Consider the following 11,216-nt stretch of genomic DNA (forward strand, 5'->3'; position numbering starts at 1 on the left):
TTTTTATAAATATTTTAACTTATTTTTGAAATTCCAACTAAAATTTATTTACATTTTAAAATAAAGTTCCCTTTTTACCCCTTATTATTTTAATTATAATCCGCAAAAGGGTGCATACTTACTAAAATTCAAAACTCAACTATATAATATTATTCAAAAAATTTCAAAATATTATTTTATAGCTATAATAATAAATTCAATTTTTAATATAATCTGAAAAATAAAAAAATTAGTTTAGTTAATATTTTACTGAAATTCCCATTATACCCCTTACTTTTTTAATAATAACCGTCGAATGAGTGCTTTCTGAATTGGCAGGTTGAAGTTGAGGGGAGTTTCCAATACTATTGATACACATTTGTTTTTGAAACAAAATAAAAGGTGAAAAGTGCAATTTTCTCTAAGTTTAATTATCAAACTTAATGGGGTATCATTTAGATCACTAAAATAATAATAAATATCAAACACATACCTCAAAATATGTGCTCGAGAATTAAAATTTATTTTATGGAGTTCTAAACATTTTTTTAAAATCTTATTACAACCAAATAAAAAATTATATATTCATAGTATTTTAGATGATTTATTGAGATTTTTAAAAATTTATTTACTAATTATTTTTATTTAAATAAAGCAAATGGCTACAAAATTAAAAATAAATAGTAGATAAATTTTAAAAAATCTTATTATATTATAAAAAATATTAGAATTCATACATTACATTGTCTATGACATAACAAAAATGGTTGAAAATTATCTATTAAGCATATTTCATTTAAGAGAAAGTTGAGAAGGGGTTTCATACACTACAACCACGGAAATCCAGTGCAAAAGTATAACTAGTTGCAAAACTCTTGTATGAATTGTTAGATTTAACAGTTAGATTTACAACATTGAGATATGAATTGTTCTCCCAGAGATCAAGTACATTATAGGCCACACAAAAAAAGACAAATAAATATATTTGCCTTGCTGCATACATTACAAAATAAAGGTTCATATCATCTTTCTCATTGCATATTTCATCTTCTCATCAAGGCTGGAGACGAATTTGCAAATTGCTCGAGCTCAAAAAAGTAGTGTGTTATCCGTGCTTCAGCAGGATAATTCCTTAGGCTTTCACCATGTCGCCTTTGACTCTTCCATAAAGACATCTTCAAGTCTCCCAACTTTCTTCTTCATGGCCTCAATTTCGTATTTTGAATTTTCAATCACCTGTTTTACACTATAACTCTTTATTTTAAGAGCCTTCAGTTCCTCTTCTGCTTTCACTTTTTCAAGTATCTTGCGTTTCAAAGCCTCTTCTAAATCAGATGAAAGGGACAGTAGCTTATCAATTCTAGCACGTAAAAATCCAACTTTCATGCCCAAAATCTCAAAGGCTTTTAAAGTGTTGTCCCATTCTTTTAGATTTTCACATGTGGTAGGCTTCGAAAATCTAATGGCATCAGCAATGTTAATGGTTTCCAAAATGACACCCACTATTAATTGCAAGTTCATCCCATCAATGAGTTGGTCATGGAGGTATGACTTTTGACTGCAGCAAAGCTCATAGTATTTGACACGAAGGTGCTGTTGTATCTTGCAGTCTATAATTAATCCATCCACCACAACATTGAAATTTTCAAAACTCTTCACATCTTTAAAATCAACGACTGATTGAGAAAACCTGATCCCTTCAAAATTATCTGCTGCAGCATCAATATCTATATCGAAATCCATCCCACAATTATCTGCTGCAGCATCAATATTATCACTAACAGCAACCATGTCTTTTTCTTGAACACTGTGGACAGGAGAATATTTTTTCAATTGTTTCTCTTGCTCTATCGCAGTAATCTCCATCCCCTCTTCTTGATAATCTTTCAAGTTTATAGCAAAAGATATATAATATCAACCAGCTGCATAGATCAGCTAAAAGAAACTATAAACAGTAAATAACCTTACCATTATACATCTCTCTTACACTAGTACCCAAGTTTAGAAGACCAATAGCTCCATCAACTTCAGATAAGGCATTAGCTCTCACAATATAGACCTGCATGAAGAAAAGCTTTCTTTGTTTTATTCTCTTGACTAACCACTTAGCTTTAATATTTTCTTTTTAATGTGAGGCAACAGAAATAAAGAACTCAAAGTAACACACAAAGATCTTAAGTCATCAGTCTGTCATTGGTCATGTATGTTTCCTACCAGGGATTTGTAAGTGATAGCATTAGGGTCTAGGTTTGCACAAGACATAGATTTTGGAAACAAGGACTTGTGTAACAGAGAAAGTTGACTGATGCAATATTCCTTTAACCATTACCTTGAATTTGCATTGTTGGATCAGATGAAAAACCAAAATATCTTTCTCATGCAATTTATGAGAAATAGAGAACCCTCTCCATCCAGCACTTAGTCCATTCTTTTCAGCAAGATACTTAGTCTCGTGTTCAAGCTCATCTTCATCCACCAGAACAACATTTTCATCATGCTTTGGCAAATGCATGTCAGTAAAGTTCTTTGGAAGACCCTATCATTGGAGGAAGAAGTTAGAAATCACAACCTAATTTTAAAAAGCATGAGTTTAGCTATTCTTCGGGAACATTACTTAGGTAACTAATTGTTTACCAGCCAAAATCCACCAGCAACATGTGATGGGAGCATGATCTTCAGAAAACTAGGAAACTCGGATGCCAAATTTGCTTGAATTTCCAGAGCCCGGTCCATCTGAGAGGATATTTTTCGATCAAATTCATTACCATTCCTTGTTGTTTCCACCTTTGGTCGATAGCTTCAAAATCAAAACAATCTTTTGAGGCAAGGAAAACACATATATTTAACAGATGATGATCAAATATAAAAGTTATAGTACTGTGAACCCACCTTGCTATTGGCTTGTCAAGATCAAAGGAAACAACCTGCAAAAGATATTGAATTTATTTTTCCAAATTTAAAAGAAAAAACATATGTAACCAATTGTGCCAGTTTTTAAGTTAGAGAAAAGTAAATACAAGCAAACACCAAGTATCTAACATTCATTTTTTTAAGTATAGCTTATAAGCTAATAGGTAGTATACATTCTTTAACGAGACAACAAGATATAAACCCTTACCACTAGTCTATCCATCACGCTCTAACATATATATGTATTCACTTAACACCAATGACTACATTTATTTTGTAATTGGGATTTTCTTGTATTCTCTGCATACTCACATTTCAATATTTCACTATATTGTTTGCAATTATCACCTTCTGTTTTTCTAGCACCATGGACCATGGAGTTTGTCAAAGATTTCAAAATGCCAACAAGTTCTGCAATATAAAATTACAACTCCTAGGTCGATAGATGTGGTCAGTTATTCGCTTTGTCACCAAAAAGGACTAGGCAACAACTCGTTGATCGTTAATATTCATTGCATCATACATCTTCAAATAAAAAGAAAAGACTTGCTTGCAAAATGAATTATGTTCCTACAGTTAGCCCAGGAAACATATAATCTACCAAAATGTAATGTGTGCACTTAGTTGAAGACAGGGCAAACTGAATAATTTGCAGGGGAACTACATTATGGGTTAGAAGTCAATAAACCAGATATACACATTGATTACGCTACATTAGTTTCTATTTCAAGACCAAACAGATATTATAGTATTTCACCATTTCAGTAATTCTAGAATAATTATATACTCCTTTAGACATTTTTTTGGCCAAAGAAAAAAGTTAAACATTTTATGGTTCTCTAAACTTAAAAACAATAAACAAATGCCAATGGCCCCAAACTGGTTTCCAAAACGAATCACAAATCTCACATGCCATGCTCAGATGGTTATGCTTCTACTCCCTCTGTCTCATTCAATTCTATACACTTTTCTTCTTTGGATGTCTCTCTCATTTCTATACATTTCAAAAGTTACTAAAAGTAGCAAAAGTTTAATAATATAAAATTAACTAAACTCACTTATCATCTCCTCTACTTTCTTCCACTACACTCACTTTATATATTAAACATTGTTTGGTCTCACCACTTTACCCAATTTTATTACATTTTATCACTAAATTATATTTTTTCTTAACCTCCGTGCCCATATGATTTGTATACAAATCAAATGGGACGGAGGGAGTATTAAATAATATAATGGATCTCCCGGTATTCACATTAATCTCACCAATTAAAAATCTCAAATAGTCACATCATCGACGCCGCATCATTTGGAAACAAGTTTTGGTACCCAATTTGGGACGTCTAAACAACTTCATTAGAAATATAAGCGTATTTAACCTAACCAAATATGTCTAATTTAGGATTAGGTGAGATGTAAGCGCACCCTACCTTACTCCTAAGAACCTAAGAACAGGGAGACGGTTTCCGAAAATCCCCATCTATGAATAAGAACTTCTTTGGAAAGAATAAGCTTACATTTACACCCTTAAACAAATAGTATAGACATAAAATCAGAGCAAACACCTAGATATATCATGATTCATCAGGCTTTTGTACATAAAGTTAAAAATGTAAAAGGGTGCTTACTTTTTTGTGTTTGCTTGTATGAAGACCATCAGTATCCCTTTTCTTCACAATCTTTTTCTTTGTGTTTAATGCCTTATTATTCTGCATACAAAAACAAAGTACATTATATTCATCAGCTAAACAATAATGCATACACATATACATACATTTGTAAGAAGAAGTTTTGTACCTTGGAAGAGGGCTGAACTTGAGGAATGGCCATCGAGGTTTTCGAGTTTTTCTTTGAAAAATAATATGGGTAGATGAAAAGACATAGTTTAAGTACTGAAAATGTTTTTACTGTCTACATAGGGGTGAAAATTAGGTAGATAAAATGGGGAAGTGGAAAATGACCGTTTGACTTAAATTTTGAAAAGGAGGTGATTAGATTGTCACTTGTCAAATCACCTTATGTAAAAATAAACAACCTAAATGGATGCCAAAATGGAGGCAAAATTTGAAAATTTTGCTCGTAGGCACAAGTTTAGCGGAACTGTACTCCCTCCTCTGACCTCTCACCCAAATTTTTATATTGGGTTAGGGCACCTATGTTAATAAAAAAAATGTAAATAAGCGTATAAGGTAAGAAAAATTAGCAGAGTAAGAAAAAATCAATATTTAATGTAATGTAGGTACAGTCGTGATTTGATTACTTTTTATATTATAAGTGTTTGTTATTTTTTTAAAAAAGTTAAAATACAAATAAATAATTGGGATGTCCAAAAAGGAAAACGTAAAAAAATTGAGTGGGAATGTTAATTAAATTTTTTATATCTAATACAAAATATTAAATTTTAAGGTTATTTAGGCACGGGGTTATGAGTTATGATTTTTATTCATTCCAAACTCAAATCTCATGTTTGATTCGAAAATTTCTTGCTTCAAAGCAGGGCCATTTGATAACTTGTAGGGCCCGGGCAAAACCAGAAAAATGGGACTTAAAAGGGTATAAGGTTTAAATGGTCTACATTGAACATTTGCCTCATATAATACCGTCGAATATAATAACTAGTAAGTATGATATTATATCAAAGTTAGTTTAATTAATATTTAGTATGATTATGCCTCATGGGTCAGAGCATGTCACTTAAATGCGGTTTACCTTGGTTCACGTGCTTTGCAGACTATTGCATGATCCCGTAGGGTTTACCCAGTGCGCACCCGAAGGGTAGCAGCTACGGGTTACCTACGATAAAAAAAAATTAGAATAGCGAAAAATAGGCCCTCTTACTTGTATTTGAATAAATCAAAAAAAGCTATGGTCGTGTTTGGAAGTTAGGAGAGTATTTTTCAAGTACAAAAAAACTAATTGAAATATCTATTTACCAAACAGTATTATTCAAAACAACTAAATTTATTTAATTAATCAAAAGACCCAAAACAGCTAACTCAATCGGTTAGTTAAAACAGTTATTTCAAATCGTTACAGCTAACAACTAATTGTCAAACAGGGTCGTACTATTTATAAATCTTAAACCTGACCTATAAAATTAAAAAAACGATTGAAAATGAAAAACTCAACTTTGTAAAATTTTGAAATAACACATACTAAAACTCACGACTAGACTGAAAATAAGAACACATTTATAATAATTTTACATTTTTATATAAAATATATTTATTTATACCATTATTAAAAAAAATTGAATTTTGGGTCCTTTTAAAGATACGGGCCCAGGGCAATCGCCCTCCTAGACCTCCCCATGGGTCGGCCCTACTTCAAAGTCATATCTCAAACCCTCACTGCCAGAGGGGGGAGATATATAAATTACGGGTACTGTTAGAACGAAAATACGTGCTAAAATTACACGCAAGTATACGCGTTCGCAAGTAATATAGAATTATTTCTAGTTCGTTCACACAGAGACTGATTTAGGTTAACTTCAATCTATGCACTTATGCAACAATGATATGACTATTGTTCAATGCTAAAACAAATAACAAATTGGTTTTTTGATTAAACTAAGAGATTATACTAATTAACATTAACTAAGAGAATTGAGGTTGAATTACTTATATGAGACAAACATGGGATTCTAACTTCATTACTACTGTTATTTCTAGAGAACTAACAATGAGATTTACAGAAGGGGGGTTGAATGTAAATCTCAAAACTTTTTCAAGTTTTGAGCAGTTTATTAAGACTGTGTGTTCAAGATGAACAAGTGTGTGAATTGCTTTAAGCTGATACAGACAAATATATATTCAAACACAAATGTAAAGAACACAATAAACCTTTAAAAACTTTTCTGGTGGATTTGTTGTTCCACCAGAGATGGTATTTCAGAAATTCTAGTACAAACTAGATAATTTTTCTCTCAAGATTTTTCTAAACAGCTCTGGAAAAATTGTTATCTAATTACTAGCTACTACTTGGTTTATATATTACCAAGTTTACAAGTGAAGACAAGGATATATAAAATAATAAAGTAAGATCTCCACTTGTTTCTTCTCCAGTTCACTCCAGTACTTTGTTGACTTAATGTCTCTTTATACTAGAGTAGAACGGCTGCTTTTTCTGATGTTCCTGAAATTAGGCTGCCACATTTCAGTTATCTCTGTTCACCCACGTGCCTCTGTTTGTAGGTACAACTACCACTTATCAACGGTTAATCAACAGAACATCCGTTGAAGCTTTCATCCATTGATGCACTCATCCGTTGAAGGATGTTATCCGTTGAAGCTTTAGAGACATCCGTTGAAGCTTAGCTTCTCATCCGTTGAAGGTCTTTAAGTCATCCGTTGATACCACTTCATTTATACAAAATTACAAGGCATGAAATATTTACAATTGGCCTTCCTATCTGCATATCTTCTAGTAGTCAACATGACTCATAGTTTTTCTCAACTTCTAAGAATTACATTTTAAATACAGAGACTGAAATATGCTACAACACTAGACTTATTTCTAAGTAAAGCTACACCATCAACGGATAGCCAAAGTGGTCTTATCCGTTGAGGCTACAGACACTGAATTTCTACTTAAGTGTTTTGTTAAACATATCATCAAACTAATGCACATATATTCCTAACAATCTCCCCCTATTTATGTCTATAAGAATTGTAGGCATAAATTCAGGGTTAACTTGATGATAACAAAACACTTAACAGATATATGAATTGAAACTAAGTAGAAATTTGAAAATGCTGCAAAAATGTATGTACTAGGAGGAAATTGAAGATTTACAGTATTTCCAAGGATACTCCTTTAGCCTGAGCAAATCATCTTTTTCTTCTTTGTTCCCTGGTTTTCTTTCCTAGCCCTTTGTCATTTTCCTCAATTTGGAGTTGGAGTTGTCTGAAGAATTCAGCTTCATCTTCAACACTGATATCCAACTTAGATTGCATTTCCTTGAGAGTTTCATTGCTGGCAATCTTGAGTTGGTCTTCAAGTCTGAAAAATCTTCTGACTCCTTTATCATCTCTAAATTCCATCAACCAATGAGGTGATTTGTGAATTGTAATTCCCCTTTCTTGAATGAGTAAAGTCCTGGGTAAAGCATTGGGCTCCCTCCAAGTTTTCCTTATATTGGCAATCTTGTTGAGAATTTCAGTCTTGGCAGTTCTGGTAAAGCCAGAATCCTTTTGTATAGCTGAAAAGACTCTAATCAAGGTAGAGTAGCCTTCATTCAGAATCCTGTGGAGAGGCCATGTTCTTTCCCCAGCTCCTTTATATCTGAACACTAATCTCTCTGGTAGCTGTCTGTAAGCAGCTATTCCTCTTACATCCTCCAGCTCATCCAGATAGAGTTCAATGTCTGAAATTTCTTTTATGTCACAGATGTGAACATAATCATCTTTAGAAATGGATGGCTTAGGCTTAGGCTTTTGTTTTTGAGTGAATTTCTTAGAGGTTATGGGAGGTGTAGATTTGGGTTTTCTTTTCTGTTTCTTTGGTAGTGGAAGAGTGGTTAGAAAGGTAGGCAATTTGATGGTGTCCCAATCAATAGGTTCCTCTTTTGGAATGATTGGTTCACCATGGATGTTTATAGTGGGATTAGCAACAAGAGGTTCAGGTATGGAAGGTAGTGGTTTAGATATAGATTTGGTTACTTCAGTATTATCTTCACTCCTTCTATGTGCCTTGGCCTTTCTTCTGTTTCCCTTCTGCCATTCCTCTCTTTCTTCCATACTCTCACCAAATATACTCCCAAAAACCTCATCTAGGTTTGCAATCTTGTCTTCACCCCTGACTTCAATTCCTTTCTCTTCTTCAACTTGACTTGACTTTAGCTGTTGTTCAAGCTTTGCTTGTGCTCTTTTGTCAGCCTTTAGTTGCTTGACTTCTTCCTTCTTGGCTATTGAGAATTTGGGATGTCCTTGCATCACACATATGCTCTTTCCCTCTCTAGAGATAATAGCCCTATTTCTCCTTACAGCCTCATCCATGGTCTCTTTGAGATAAGCAATACTCCTACCTAAAAGCTTGTTCTCATCAGCTTTTGGAGGAGGAAAGTCCACTTCTTTTAAAGGATTCTTTGTAGAGTCCTTATTGGATCTTTTATTGGGCTTGAGAATTATAGCTTGTAGTTCTTTGGAAGAAGCTTCTCCATCCTTATGTCTTCCTACTGGCTTGAGCTCCATGTTGATTGGTTCAATCTTTGTGCTATATTTCACAGATGTTGATTTATCTTGTGTAGAGCCAAACAACAGTTGCAACCTTTCATCAATTCTCCTCCTTTGCTCTTTCACTTGAATTTCAGCTGCTGCTAGCTGAATCAAATCAATTCCATCAGGCTTTCCTTTGATTTGAATGATTGGAGAAGTAGTGATGGCAGGAACTAGCACTTTAGATATTTTGATTTTTGTAGATGGCTCTCCTTCCCCTTCCCTTTTACTCTCCCCCTTTTTGTTATCATCAAGGAGAGGGGTCAAGCCTTGTGCTTTTGCCAGCTGCATTAGGAGACTGGTTTGAGATTGTTGGTTGTGAAGAATGGTGGCCACAGAATCTTCAATAACTTGAACTCTGTCTTCCAACTTGGCCAGCCTTTTCTCAGTAACTGATTCCTTTTTCAATCTCAAAACCAAGTCCTGCAATGTACCATAGGGCATGACTGAATCCAATTTTTCAGAACTGTAGGATTTCAAGTCAGCAATATCCTTCCTGAGATCATCCATACTCAGATTCTGCTTTACTTGCTGCAACTTCATGAGATGCAGTGAGTCCAGGTGAGCTTGAAGGATAGCCTTGATACTTGCATGTGAAGTGTTCTGAATGGCCTGTTGAATAGTGTTGATTTGTTTGACTAAGGAGACATTGAATTCCCCTGATCTATACTCCTTTGTCAAGGCCCATTCAGGTAGATTTGGAATTGAACTAGGGCCTTCATCTCCCCCTAAGTTCATGCTTCCATCAAAAGAAACAGAGTCATCATCATCAGAATTTACTCCAAATTCCTCAGATGGCTCGCCAGCTGTAGAAGGCATCTTGTTAATAGCAGCTTTATCCCTTTGAAGAGATTCTGTTGTGTGTACTAGATGTAGTGTCTTTTCTGCCTCCTCATTGCCCTGAGCAGCCAACATTTGATAGGCTGACACAGGATGAGTAAAAGTGTCAGCATCCAAGGAAATGTTATCAATTACAGCTTTGTAATGTTGCTGAAATTGTCTTTCCTTTTCAGCATCATCCACAATCATTGACTCACTAGCAATGGCTGGTTCCACCCTTATATCTACTGTACCTGCCTTTCTCTCTTTTTCTCTATTTTCTTGCATCAGGGGCTCCCCCTGGCTCACACAACTCACTCCCTCACCTTCACCTACTAAGGTGGTACTCCTCTCACTTACTTTTGCCATGCTGGAAGAAATAGCATGCATTTTTGAGCTCTCAATCTCTCCTTTTGCCTGGGAGCAACCCAGCCTCTCACTCAAATTTTCACCCCCTTCCCTCAATCCTAAGAGTGATTGCACAGTATTCATGTCTTCTACACTTGGAATTGATTCAGTTATGTGTGGAGAGACTATCAACGGATGTGGAATATCCGTTGAAGGTGAAACTGATGTTATCAACGGATAACTGCTGTTAAGCTTATCCGTTGAAGAGCAACCACTTGTCAACGGATGAGTGATATCCATTGAAGAAGGAAAAGAAGTTGAAATTGAAAGTGATATAACTGTTGAATCTGTGTAGATTGATTTGAGATGTGGTGACACAGATCCTTCAATTATATCTGAAAGAATTTGCGGGTGATCCAACAAATCATCTAAGAGATGATGATCACCTGTATTTGAGTGGGGCTCCTCCCTGAGTTGTAAAGAGGGAGAATCAGGAATTGATGGGAATAACATATCCACATCCAGAGATGGTGATGAAGTGTTTGGTGATTGATGTGTGATTATTGTGAGAGAATGGGGCTGTGACTCCACATTTATTGGAGCCACATCAAACTGAGTTTGAGAAGGCATAGATACAGATGGATGTATCTGTGCAGTGTGTGCACCCTGTGTAGAAGATTGGGTTCTAGCCTTCTTTCTTCTAATAAAAGCTTTTGTTGGTGAGTGTTTGGCTCCAGTGTCCCTCCCTCGTTTGTTCTGTGTTCCTGGTTGGGAACTATTTTCAATAGTAACATCCTTTTGGGAGGATGCAACTAGGGATGTGCTAGATACCTTTTCAACCACCACAGCTTTTTGAGAAACTGTGGCTTGGCTAGCTTGGGAAGCACTTAACTCTCCTTCCTTATCCTGGGGGTTTCTTTGATGTTCACCCCTCCCCTCACCACT

At 34.8% G+C, this 11,216-nt stretch overlaps 1 protein-coding gene across 1 annotated transcript; it reads right to left on the reverse strand.

Annotated features, from left to right (window-relative positions):
- Window positions 1-834: 834 nt before the first annotated feature.
- Window positions 835-4,906, reverse strand: LOC141693017 (B3 domain-containing protein Os01g0234100-like). Its single transcript, XM_074497998.1, has 7 exons — window positions 4,687-4,906; window positions 4,518-4,598; window positions 2,869-2,903; window positions 2,614-2,776; window positions 2,309-2,515; window positions 1,948-2,038; window positions 835-1,862 (listed from the first exon to the last, which is right to left on the reverse strand). The coding sequence occupies exons 1-7, from the start codon at window positions 4,717-4,719 to the stop codon at window positions 1,120-1,122; spliced, it is 1,353 nt and encodes a 450-aa protein (XP_074354099.1). The 5' UTR covers window positions 4,720-4,906; the 3' UTR covers window positions 835-1,119.
- Between the last annotated feature and the right edge of the window lie 6,310 nt (window positions 4,907-11,216).

This window comes from Apium graveolens, chromosome 10 (genome assembly GCF_009905375.1).
Source record: "Apium graveolens cultivar Ventura chromosome 10, ASM990537v1, whole genome shotgun sequence".
Lineage (NCBI taxonomy): Eukaryota > Viridiplantae > Streptophyta > Magnoliopsida > Apiales > Apiaceae > Apium > Apium graveolens.